This window comes from Hippocampus zosterae, chromosome 3 (assembly GCF_025434085.1).
Source record: "Hippocampus zosterae strain Florida chromosome 3, ASM2543408v3, whole genome shotgun sequence".
NCBI classification, from domain to species: domain Eukaryota; kingdom Metazoa; phylum Chordata; class Actinopteri; order Syngnathiformes; family Syngnathidae; genus Hippocampus; species Hippocampus zosterae.
In genome coordinates, this window is record NC_067453.1 from 17,782,212 (window position 1) to 17,792,500 (window position 10,289).

General features: G+C 42.6%; 2 protein-coding genes across 9 annotated transcripts in view; one reads left to right on the forward strand and one right to left on the reverse strand.

Moving 5' to 3' along the window:
• Positions 1-10,289, forward strand: part of LOC127598052 (tumor protein p53-inducible protein 11-like) — an 823,313-nt gene that overhangs the window by 212,487 nt on the left and 600,537 nt on the right. The gene's annotated exons all lie outside the window — the stretch shown is intronic.
• LOC127598041 (zinc finger protein aebp2-like) overlaps positions 1-10,289 on the reverse strand; it is a 34,365-nt gene that overhangs the window by 22,369 nt on the left and 1,707 nt on the right. For 4 of the 8 annotated variants that reach the window (XM_052061540.1, XM_052061541.1, XM_052061543.1 and 1 more), the window contains exons 2-6: positions 10,209-10,289; positions 9,040-9,147; positions 8,706-8,892; positions 7,673-7,797; positions 2,936-3,003 (exon numbers count right to left, since the gene is read on the reverse strand). The exon at positions 10,209-10,289 is cut by the window's right edge and continues 130 nt beyond it. In XM_052061540.1, the coding sequence (XP_051917500.1) occupies positions 2,936-3,003; positions 7,673-7,797; positions 8,706-8,892; positions 9,040-9,147; positions 10,209-10,289 (569 nt within the window). Of the gene's footprint in view, positions 1-1,751; positions 1,876-1,991; positions 2,284-2,335; positions 2,860-2,935; positions 3,004-7,672; positions 7,798-8,705; positions 8,893-9,039; positions 9,148-10,208 lie in introns of those variants that run through there. The other 4 variants (XR_007961831.1, XR_007961830.1, XM_052061545.1 and 1 more) reach the window with 4 other exon arrangements.

Consider the following 10,289-nt stretch of genomic DNA (forward strand, 5'->3'; position numbering starts at 1 on the left):
AGGTTCTTTTGTGGTAAAACTGTTCAAAATTAAACAAATCGTGTTATCATCGTCCAAAATGTGCGTACAAAGAAGTCTCCGTGTACAACAGTACCAACACAGAGTAGGGCATTTCCAGTTACAAATGAAACCCCCACCCCTGTTGACACATCATTAACGTTTGGCTTGGTCTCAAGTTAGCGTTCCACGGACAAAGCAAACCTCCCCCTGCTGGGTTTTAAATGCTCAGTAAACATCCAATTGTATTCCATGTGTCACGCTCGCATGCGTTTGCTCAACTCCAGCGTCACCCACAACATGTCATAGTGACTCTGCTGTGGCACAAGTCATCCAAATCATGCTGCACACATCTATGCGCACGCAAACTCACACTCATTTGGTCAACCAAACCAGATTTTTCAAAAATGTATCTGGTTTACTTTCCAGAAGAGAATGTTATTTGTCTTGATTATTGAAGAGGCAGAAATGTGTTTTTCAAGCGAGGCCTCTTTTGAGAGAGCTACCGGGGGATTGCCTGCTCGGGAGAAGCCCATACTTGCAATGTGGATTGATGGCTCTTGCCAAATCTCGATGGTCGCTGAAATGACAGGAGCAATAAGTTGAACACAAAGCAGCACCGTGTATTAAATTGCTAGCATATTAAAAGGCTTTCTTTGGGACTCAGCAGAATGACTGCAGGATTCAAATGTCATTTTAAAAGACATCAGTGTGCAAAGTAGAGAGGGGCAGGCCTACATAGAGGCGTTATTGAGGCACTTCAGCGGGTGCGCGTTTCAATGCAGCCAAATAAAAATACATTTATTTCACATGAAACAATCATGCAACAGTAATATCCATTTGATATTGACTGCACTGTTAGTCACAAGCCACAGTCAATAGCTAAATGAGGTTGAAGACACCTCAATTTCCAAGCATCAAACTTCGACTTCAAATGTTAAATCTGCTTGCCAGTATTACCAAGGCGACTCTTTTTGGGATACAATAAATGTTAAGTTACAATACAATCCATGCTTGGGAGACATCTGTTTGTGATGTTCTCATGGTATAGCAAGCGTCCGAGGGCACGAGTTCTATTGGCAAAAAACATCAAAATGTTGTCAAATAAAAGTCTGACAATCAAAAACGTATACATTTTTAAAGTGTTGGAACTGAACTAAAATGCTGCGCAAGTGTTTAATGGTGGCCTGCGCTATAGAATGATATTATCCAGAGTCAATACCTGCAGCCAAAGCAAACAATTTGCTGCTGAATGCAAAGAAATTGGATATTCTTCACTGGCATGCATGAAAATCTTGGCAAAACATCTCAAGGTCAGCCAGTCATTGACTGCTTAGAACTTCAGATCCAAGTCAGAAAGATAGCCCCTCATTAAAAAACTGAATAGAAGACAATTTTTAAAACTATCTCGGATTCCTTTCAGATTGACCTTACAGTAAACTTTTTAAATTAGTGTTTACTGGAATCACATGTCCCCTCATATTCAGTAAATTGCAAGTGCTCAGAATGGAGTTAATGAGCGCCAGACAACCACAACGTGAAATGGCGAACACCAACATTAATAATGTGACTTCCACATGGAGAATATTTGCTGTAGCGTGAACAAAAGGCACATGCACTATGAAGTATTTTATTTGGGTGTCACTTCCATGTTAATAGTGCCGTTCGTACTACTCTTACTGACGAATGTTGAACCAATTGAATTGTACTTTTCCTGATGATTCCCCAAAGTGGAGCCACCACTGACACGTTACCTCAAGCAAGTTAGGCTTCAGGAACCTTGTAGCTCACAGCTACTTTCGAAACCGTGTCGTAAGCTCTCTTTTCCATCTTGTATGTAACTTCCACTAGTCCATTCGGAGTCAAATAATTTTCTTCCTAAAACATATACAGTATCTAGGTCTTGATTTCAGTTGACATATTTTAAATGACCACAAGTCATCAATTTTTTTCCCCTTTAAAATTTCTGCTTGCAAAAAAAAAAAAGCCTCTCACCTTTCTAGTCTTTCTTCCATTCATCTCCCTTTACAACTTTTCTGCTCAATTGTAACTTTTCCTTCAGCTGACGTCCCTTTTGCTCTATGATCATCTTCAGAGGCCGTGCAGTCAAAGCCTTTAATGAGACTGCAGTAGTGGTCGCTCCCCTCAAGCAACAACGTACATAGACATCAGAGTATTGTGAAGCTCAGTAACAATGAGACGAGCCCCGTTCATAGGCGCAGTGCTGACCCTGCATGGCCTTTTCAATTGCTCCACGAGCTCGCACCAAGGTTCTCCTCCACTCAGCTATGGTTGCAGTAATGGCCATGGTTTGGGAATATGGGGAAAGTATCCAGCGTAAAGAAAGAAAAACAATGTATTGCATGCACAAAATAAATGTTTCAGAAAAAAAGAACTGTACACAGTACAGAATGCAATATAAAATATAAATTATAGATATACGCATGTATGCAACTGCATGTATGTTGCATAAGGTGGCTGTGCTATTTACACTGTATGGATGGGGGTGATTCCAGGTTTTCACGTGGGTTTATTTAGCAGCCTGACAGCAGTCGGTAGGAATGAGTGGCAGTATTTCTCCTTCTTGCAGCGCGGATGTAACAGTCTCTGGCTGAAGGAGCTACCCAGTGCTTTCAGGGTGGGAGCGACTGTCCATCATAGCTTTTAGTTTAGCTAGCATCCTCCTGTTGCCCACCTCCTCCAGAGTGTCCAGGGAGCAGCCCAGGACAGAACTGGCCCTCCTGACCAGTCGCTCCAGCCTCTGTCCCGGGCTGAGATGTTGCCTGACCAGCAGACAATGCCATAATGGATGGCCGAAGCCACCACAGAGTCATAGAAGGTCTTAAGGAGTGACCCCTGAACCTATTGTGTATTCCGGTAATGATACTTTTGTTTTTCAGTATTCCAACTATTGCAACATAGAAGAAGATGTACTCACATGTCCTCAGGTATCCAGTGTAGGAGAACGTTCACTTTTCCTGAGCCCTCCTTCCTTTTGGCCAGCACCTGCACGGCAACAAATAAAGGCCAAAAAAAACCATTAAAGTATGCCCAGTAAAATTATTTTTGTTCTTTGTACAATGAATTACGGTCATCGTGATCTGCAACCATTGAGAAATGCTTAGGAAAACAAACGGCATACATGGAGAAGTTGAACCAACAGATTGCATCCAGTTAGTGTAAAAATTCAAAGCAAGCTGTGATCCAACAAGCACGATGGAATCGGTTTCCCTTGTGCGTAGGGAAGTGGCTTCAAAGACAAACCCTACTCCCAGGAATTATGAGGCGTCATAATTCAAACATCTCACTGAGTGATGCAGTGGCTGATCATTAACTACAAGCAGCAATGTAAGGGCTCTTAATAATGCATGCCGGAATGAAGTTTTACTTCTATTTTCAATGGAACCCGTCCTCTGTTGCGCATCACCAGACCCTTAAGGGACAGACGAACATTTGAAGATATTCTCCTGACCGGAACAATGGACGAGCAATTATTGATTCGTTGTCATATTTTTAGGTGAAATATACATGGCAGCCATATGTGAAATGCCTTGTTTCTCATACATTCATTCATCTTCCGTACCGCTTGATCCTCACTAGGGTCGCGGGGGGTGCTGGAGCCCATCCCAGCCGCCTCCGGGCAGTAGGCGGGGGACAACCCTGAATCGGTTGCCAGCCAATCGCAGGGCACACATAGACGAACAACCATCCACGCGCACACTCACACCTAGGGACAATTTAGAGTGTTCCATTAACCTGCCATGCGTATTTTTGGAATGTGGGAGGAAACCGGAGCACCCGGAGAAAACCCACGCAGGCACGAGGAGAACATGCAAACTCCACACAGGGAGGCCGTAACTGGAATCGAACCCTGCACCTCTGCGCTGTGAGGCAGACGTGCTAACTAGTCGATCACAGTGCCGCCCTATATTTAGTTAAACTAAATTGGACAAGTGGGTAAACCAACAAGGCCACTATTGTTTCAAGACTCTGCAACCACACAACATAGCCTAATTTATGCTACAATTTCAACTACTGTACATACAATTCTCAGCCCTCTGTTGTATCGGAAATTAACTAAAAACTCTTGATAATCGGCAAACGCGAGGGAGTACACTTACGATCACTCATTGCATTCTGTTCAGACAGGTGAACGGCCAGTTAAGCCCACTTAACCTGCTTTTACTCATCCACCAAACAAATCGCAGCATGACCGGCCAAGATTCCTAACCTTCAACTTTTGAAAATACAGATGAACAAAAAAACGCAAAACGAAACAGAATGTTTAATCCCATTGGCCTTCACTGACTGCATAACATTCCGTCTGTCCTGCTGTGTCAGTTTACAGTAAAACGCGCCTGGAATTCACATAAATATTGTCGATAGGAAAAGAGAGAGCTGGAAAAATAACCAGCAGCGTCAAAAATAGTCGCAGATATAACCGCTTGCATCAATCGGCTCTTTTAAGTTAGGAATGTCTATTTTTAGGATTGCGAATGAGCTCACATTGATTTAAAAAAAAAAAGTCTCTTACGCACACAAGTATCTGAAATTATTTTTGTTACCCCTGAGACTGACTGTGACAGGGATGGAAACTAGTTTGAGGAGAGGATGGAGGACACAACACCAACTAAAAAAGACCAAGACCTCCTCGAGAAGATTTTCTCACATCTTGCCAGCTTTCGCCCCAGAATATATTGTGTTTAGTTTGGTAATCGGTTTTGACAGGGTACTTTTCATGCATACAGTTGCGGTGTTGAGGTGTGCATTACACACAAATATTGAGCTGGGGAAAGAATTGACGCACAAGTAGGAATTTAATTTAGGTTTGTGAACTCACCGGAGGTGGAATAAGGTGGCAGCATGAAAAAGAAAAACAGACCGAGTAGCCTGCACTTTGGAAATGTTATTGTCTGTAACTGTTAGTTTTGTGATGATGACTGCACAAATATTTAAATCCAAACAAAATGAAGGACAACCCGTGTTCTAGAACAGATCGTATCGCGATTGTGATTTTATTTTACAAAAAATATCGAAGCAAATTATTTCACTGAAGATGAATCCCCCTTCGACCTTCCTATTCTTTTCCTCGTTAAATTTGCCATGACTCATTTTGTTCTTCAGCTATCACAAAAAAAATTTTCTCTGGCTCCTTGAAAAAAATTAAATTCTCCCAAACGATGAGACATTTCCGAGGTCAAACAAAGGGCCTGCTAAATTGAATGTATCAGCTGCTTTAATGTCAGAAAAAACTGAAGTTGGTTCATGATCACAGACCAAAGGTTTAACGGAATGATATGTAAAGTATGTCAAGGCTGAAGATGAATATGCTGGCCTGTGTTGGAGCCGCATCAAGTGAATTGTGAGGTGCCTGCTTTAATGACGCCACATCTGTCAAATGAAGCACTAAGAGAGGAGGTGTAGAAAAGGGGAGGATGAGTGGTGAGAAGTGAACATCAGAGCAGCTCCAAAACAGGCAGTGAAAAAGGGAGAACCAAAGGCGGGGGAGGGCAGGCCGGTTCGAACTGGGTCCCTGTCTCATGTCAGCGGGTCAAGCACTGGATGACGCACATGGGTGCAAAAACAAAAATATCCGATCATAAACTTGGCTGACTTGCCCTTGCATGTCAGCAGGCTCACTGGCCAAACTACACAGGACCACCCCGTGGCTCTGCTTTGTCCCTAGCCTGGAAGAGTCCGCCGGGGCCTGTGGTCTGATGCAGCGCCACAGTCCTTTTAGCCCACAAATCTCCAGGGCTGGAGGGAAGGAGAACACACACTCAACCCGCACGATCTCCTTGCGATTCCATGACCCGGACATTCACCAAAATCCCTTTCCTCACCCTCTTCTCATAAAGCTTCCATCATTCTCCCACCGGACAGGTTTCCTCCTTACAACCTTGTCACCAAAAATGCTCTGACTTCTCTTTAAGCTCTTCTCAATTCCCGTCTGCAGATTTTCCTTTGCATTTTTCATTCCCCAGCTTGCAGTCAGTACTCAAAGTAAAGCAAGAAAAGAGAACACCACAGAGGACGACTAAAAAGCAACCATCAGGAGTCAGCCTGCTAAATGACCACAGTATATCTGTGCAACATTGCGGATACGTCCTGAAAAACGGAACTATAATCAACCCTTGTTATGCATGTTCATTGTTTGAACTTCTTGGTCCCCAGCATATCTGACCTATTTAGATGCAAGTGAGTATCATTTTATTTACCGGTAGTTCAATTACCGCATATGATCGTGTTTTTTTTTTCCCCACCTAATGCTCTTCATGCTAATAATCACATGCAGGCATATTGCAGTTAAAAAAAAAGGCTGCTTCATGCATGAAAATGGGTACCGTATATTTGCCACATGTGACCAAGAAATGAACGAGGACAAGAAACAATCTTCTCTCATCACAGCAGTTTTTCGACTTCATATTTTGATCTGCATAAGATGCGTTAGTCGAGTGTGAGATCAAAAGCACCTCAGGCGGTTGTTGCAATTCTCCCCTCTGAGGGTATACATGCTTTTTACATCATATGAACACACTAATTATTTCTACAAGGTTAGCCACAAGTGGCACGCGATTGTCTCACAGCACAATTAAAATGCATTGTACAGTGATACATGTTCACTTACACCAACAGTATTCATTTCTGGCTACTTTCAAACCTGCCCTGAATTAGTTATTGTCGTAAAAGGAGAAATAAATAATATATGTGGGCCTCTATATTTTGGAGAGTCTTTCTTATGACAGTAATTACTGGCATCTAATTCATAGTCTGTTTCGCATACTCAGCCAATAAAGATGATTCTGACTAGATGTTGGTGAAACGTGGTGCATGAATGTCACTGCACACTCCAAAACGTTGCATTTCATAGTCTGCAGGCAGCAAAGGATTGGGTGCCCTCTAAGGGAACTGCACGGTGAAAGCTACCCGTCAAAAGTCATGATTAAAAAGTTACATTTGTAAGAAATGGTGTCTTTTTGGAAAAGCTTTTGAGTGGGTTGATGATGCGGTTTCTATATGAGCCTTTGAACATCTAATATTACATCACAGTCAAGTTTAGAATGACGAGCACCATATATACAAACACAATTCCATTGTCATTCCTGTGAAGTCTGATTCAAAGAAAAACACCATCAAGCCTTGAGGCAAAAAGAGGTTCAGCTCAAGTGCACAGAGGGAAATAAAATAAATAAATAACAGCATGGTCTACAAAAGTGAAACTACCTCGCCCCCTTCTGACCAAAAATAAAACACAAATATAAGACTCAAGCACAACATTCACAACAAAAACTCATTCGACAGGCCAGCCTGATTTCTTGAACGCAGAAAAATAAACTTGTCTATAAAACATATCTACTGAACGAGTTTTCTCGTTGTCTACTCTTGTATTATCTTTTTTTGTCATCAGAAAACATTTATTGTACTTGAGCCAGTGACAAAATGAATAATTGACCCCCTTCAAAGAGTAAAAACGGAGTCCTCAATTTTACGACGGTTTCAGCATCCACAGTTTCGAGACGGCTTGCAATGAACTTGTTTGTGCAGCGGTGTAAGAATACGTACATTATTCCGTCTGCATACGTGGGAAAAGCGTGCTGCTCAAACACACTTGAATTCTTCTTAAAATGGACGCTCGAGGATGTCTAAATAATAGTGGTCAAGGAGACACACTCACCGTGCTGCTGAAGACCACACTGTGGCCGTTGCCCACGCTTTCAATATGAGTGGAGAGGTTGAGACAGATGGCTCGGTGGCGGATGGCATCCATGGTTTGAGCGTCAAAGAAGTCATGGGGCCTCGCTGTTAGAGTGAAGGGACAGTGGAGGCAAACGAACAAAAATGGATTAACATACAAATTCGGATGGTCTCTTCCTACCTGCTCCAACCCCCCAAAATGAAAAGGAGCTCAGTGATTCAACCTATAACGCATGCCGGTAGACAAGCACTACGCATGCGATCATCTTCCGGATTGATACGGAACAAGAGATTATGATGATAGCAGCAAAATACAGGCAGAAGGCTAAAGAAACATTCTGTCAGCCATTTGTTTGAAAAACGCAACAAACTAGGAGATATTTCATCGTGGAGAAAGATAATTACAACAAACTACCAAAACAACGAGGAGTTTATTGGGCAAGAAATGGAAGATCTTTGACTGATCAAATTAATTTACAGATTTGAACTCTGATGGAGCCTCCATTTTACCTTTGGAAGATGAGACTGAGGAGAGGAACCCCCGCCCAAAAACCACAGAAAGAGGTTGTGGTGAAAGTTTGTATGAGCCTCACGAAAGAACAATGCAAACGTTTGAGGATTTCAATGGCCTTGTGGCAGTTATTGAAGGCAAAGGATTTGCAACAAATATTTCATCTTATTTTATTTATTCGATTTGAAGTTGATCTGTTTTTTCCTCACCTAATAATGACACATTATGCACGTGTACATATTCTTCCAAGTCTATCAGATCCAAATATAAATGCCTGGAAATGGAATTGTTAATCTCCTCTCTGAGATTCTATTTTATTTTCCATGCAGAGCAGGGAAAAAAGGCATTGGCTTCACATTTGGAGGGAAATGTACCATCAATCAAAAATGTGTGCCCCATTGTCCAAGGGTATATAGGCGAGATATAATCAGGAGAAAATGGCACAGACAGATGTGTTTGTGAGTATACTGTGTAATGTTAGTGTGCCTTTTAGTTTACGTACGTAGGGAGCACCTGCGTTTGTTCTTGAGCTTCTTCCTCTTATTGAGGCCAGCCTTGGAAGGTGATTCCTCCTTGAGTTTAGCTTGGCTGGACATTTTGGAAGAACTTTGCTGACTGAAGTGGGTGGGAACGTGGCGAGCCAGTCCCCCCTGGGAGGCAAAACTTGCGGTGCAGCCACCAACGACACACTGAAGCAGAGCATGGGACAAGTGAAATAAGACACACATTGAACGCATGTTGGATATCTCTCTCTCTCTCTCTTTGTTTGTTTGTGTGTGTGTGTGTGTGTTGAAGCCAATCGTTTATTCTCTTTGGATGATGCTGACAGTTTTTACCTTGAAGGGCTTATCACCACTGTGGGTCAGCATGTGTCTCTGGAGCCAACTCTGACTGGTGGATGGGGTGTTGTACACCTTGCAACCCTTCCACAGACACACAAACACCTGAAGCCGCAAGATGCAGAAAGGGAGTGTAAAGAAATGACACAAAACAAATGCAAGCAAAATCTCTGATGTGTAGCGTGCAAAGATAATTTTTTCATGAGCTAACAACAGCCAGCGACACTGACTCGCCGACACACACATCACTCACAAGGCCAGCCACCAGCCTTTGCAAGATGCACACACTCAAAAAGACAGATACTGTGGATGGTTATCTCAAGTGCACAAAAACAATAGGGGTGTTCACACGGCAAGATCATCATCGTTGATTTACGTTTTTGGGGGGGGTCACTCTCGAGCAGAAGGCACGGAGACCGAGAAGGACGTGCCAATCCAGTAGTCGCTTGAGTTGTGTATTCATTTTAAAAAGAACCAACATGACAGCTCATTTGTTTTCTGTCGTTTTGCTCCGCTGCAGAATCTGCCGTGTGAACGCAAGTGGGGCTGTACCGACGCTGTGCCGGTGCTGATATGCTCAGCGGCTTTGTACGTGTGAACGCTCCACAAAATTTGCTGCGGTGTAAAATATATTGCAACAAAATACATCGGCGCAGCGCCGGACCAAATGTGTGCTGTGTGAACACCCCTATAACCTTTGCTGAACGTGCACATTATATTTATGTGCTATTATTTATTGATGCAAAATAATTGTTTTTAATTGATTACTCAATGAAACGATGTGAATATCAGTAGAATATACTATTTCAAAAACATTTTGCCCTCTTTGTGATGTCCGCACAGAAGCATACCCATATTGGGTTAAAGCGTACCTGTAATGGGCCCATTTTCACATAAGCAGAAACGCATTTAGAAGACAAATAGTACATCAGCAGATTTGTCTCATAATTTAGGTTGCTCAAACGAAAAATTACAAAGTATTCAGAATGCGGTGTTTCACCGGTGGGGGCATATGGACCATATTGTAAAGACTTGACTTCTCCTTTAACTGTCTAATAACAGCTGACTCAATCACTTTGAAATATCCACCATTTGGAGATTGATCGGTTGGAATCCGCAAAAGATGGAGCCCAATAAAGAATGTGTCAGTGTTCAAATGTACTGACCCCTCCTCTTTGTCCATCCACATGGACGCCCCGAATATGCTCAGCTAGATCGGGGCTCGAGTTGAAGTACTGAAGGCAAAG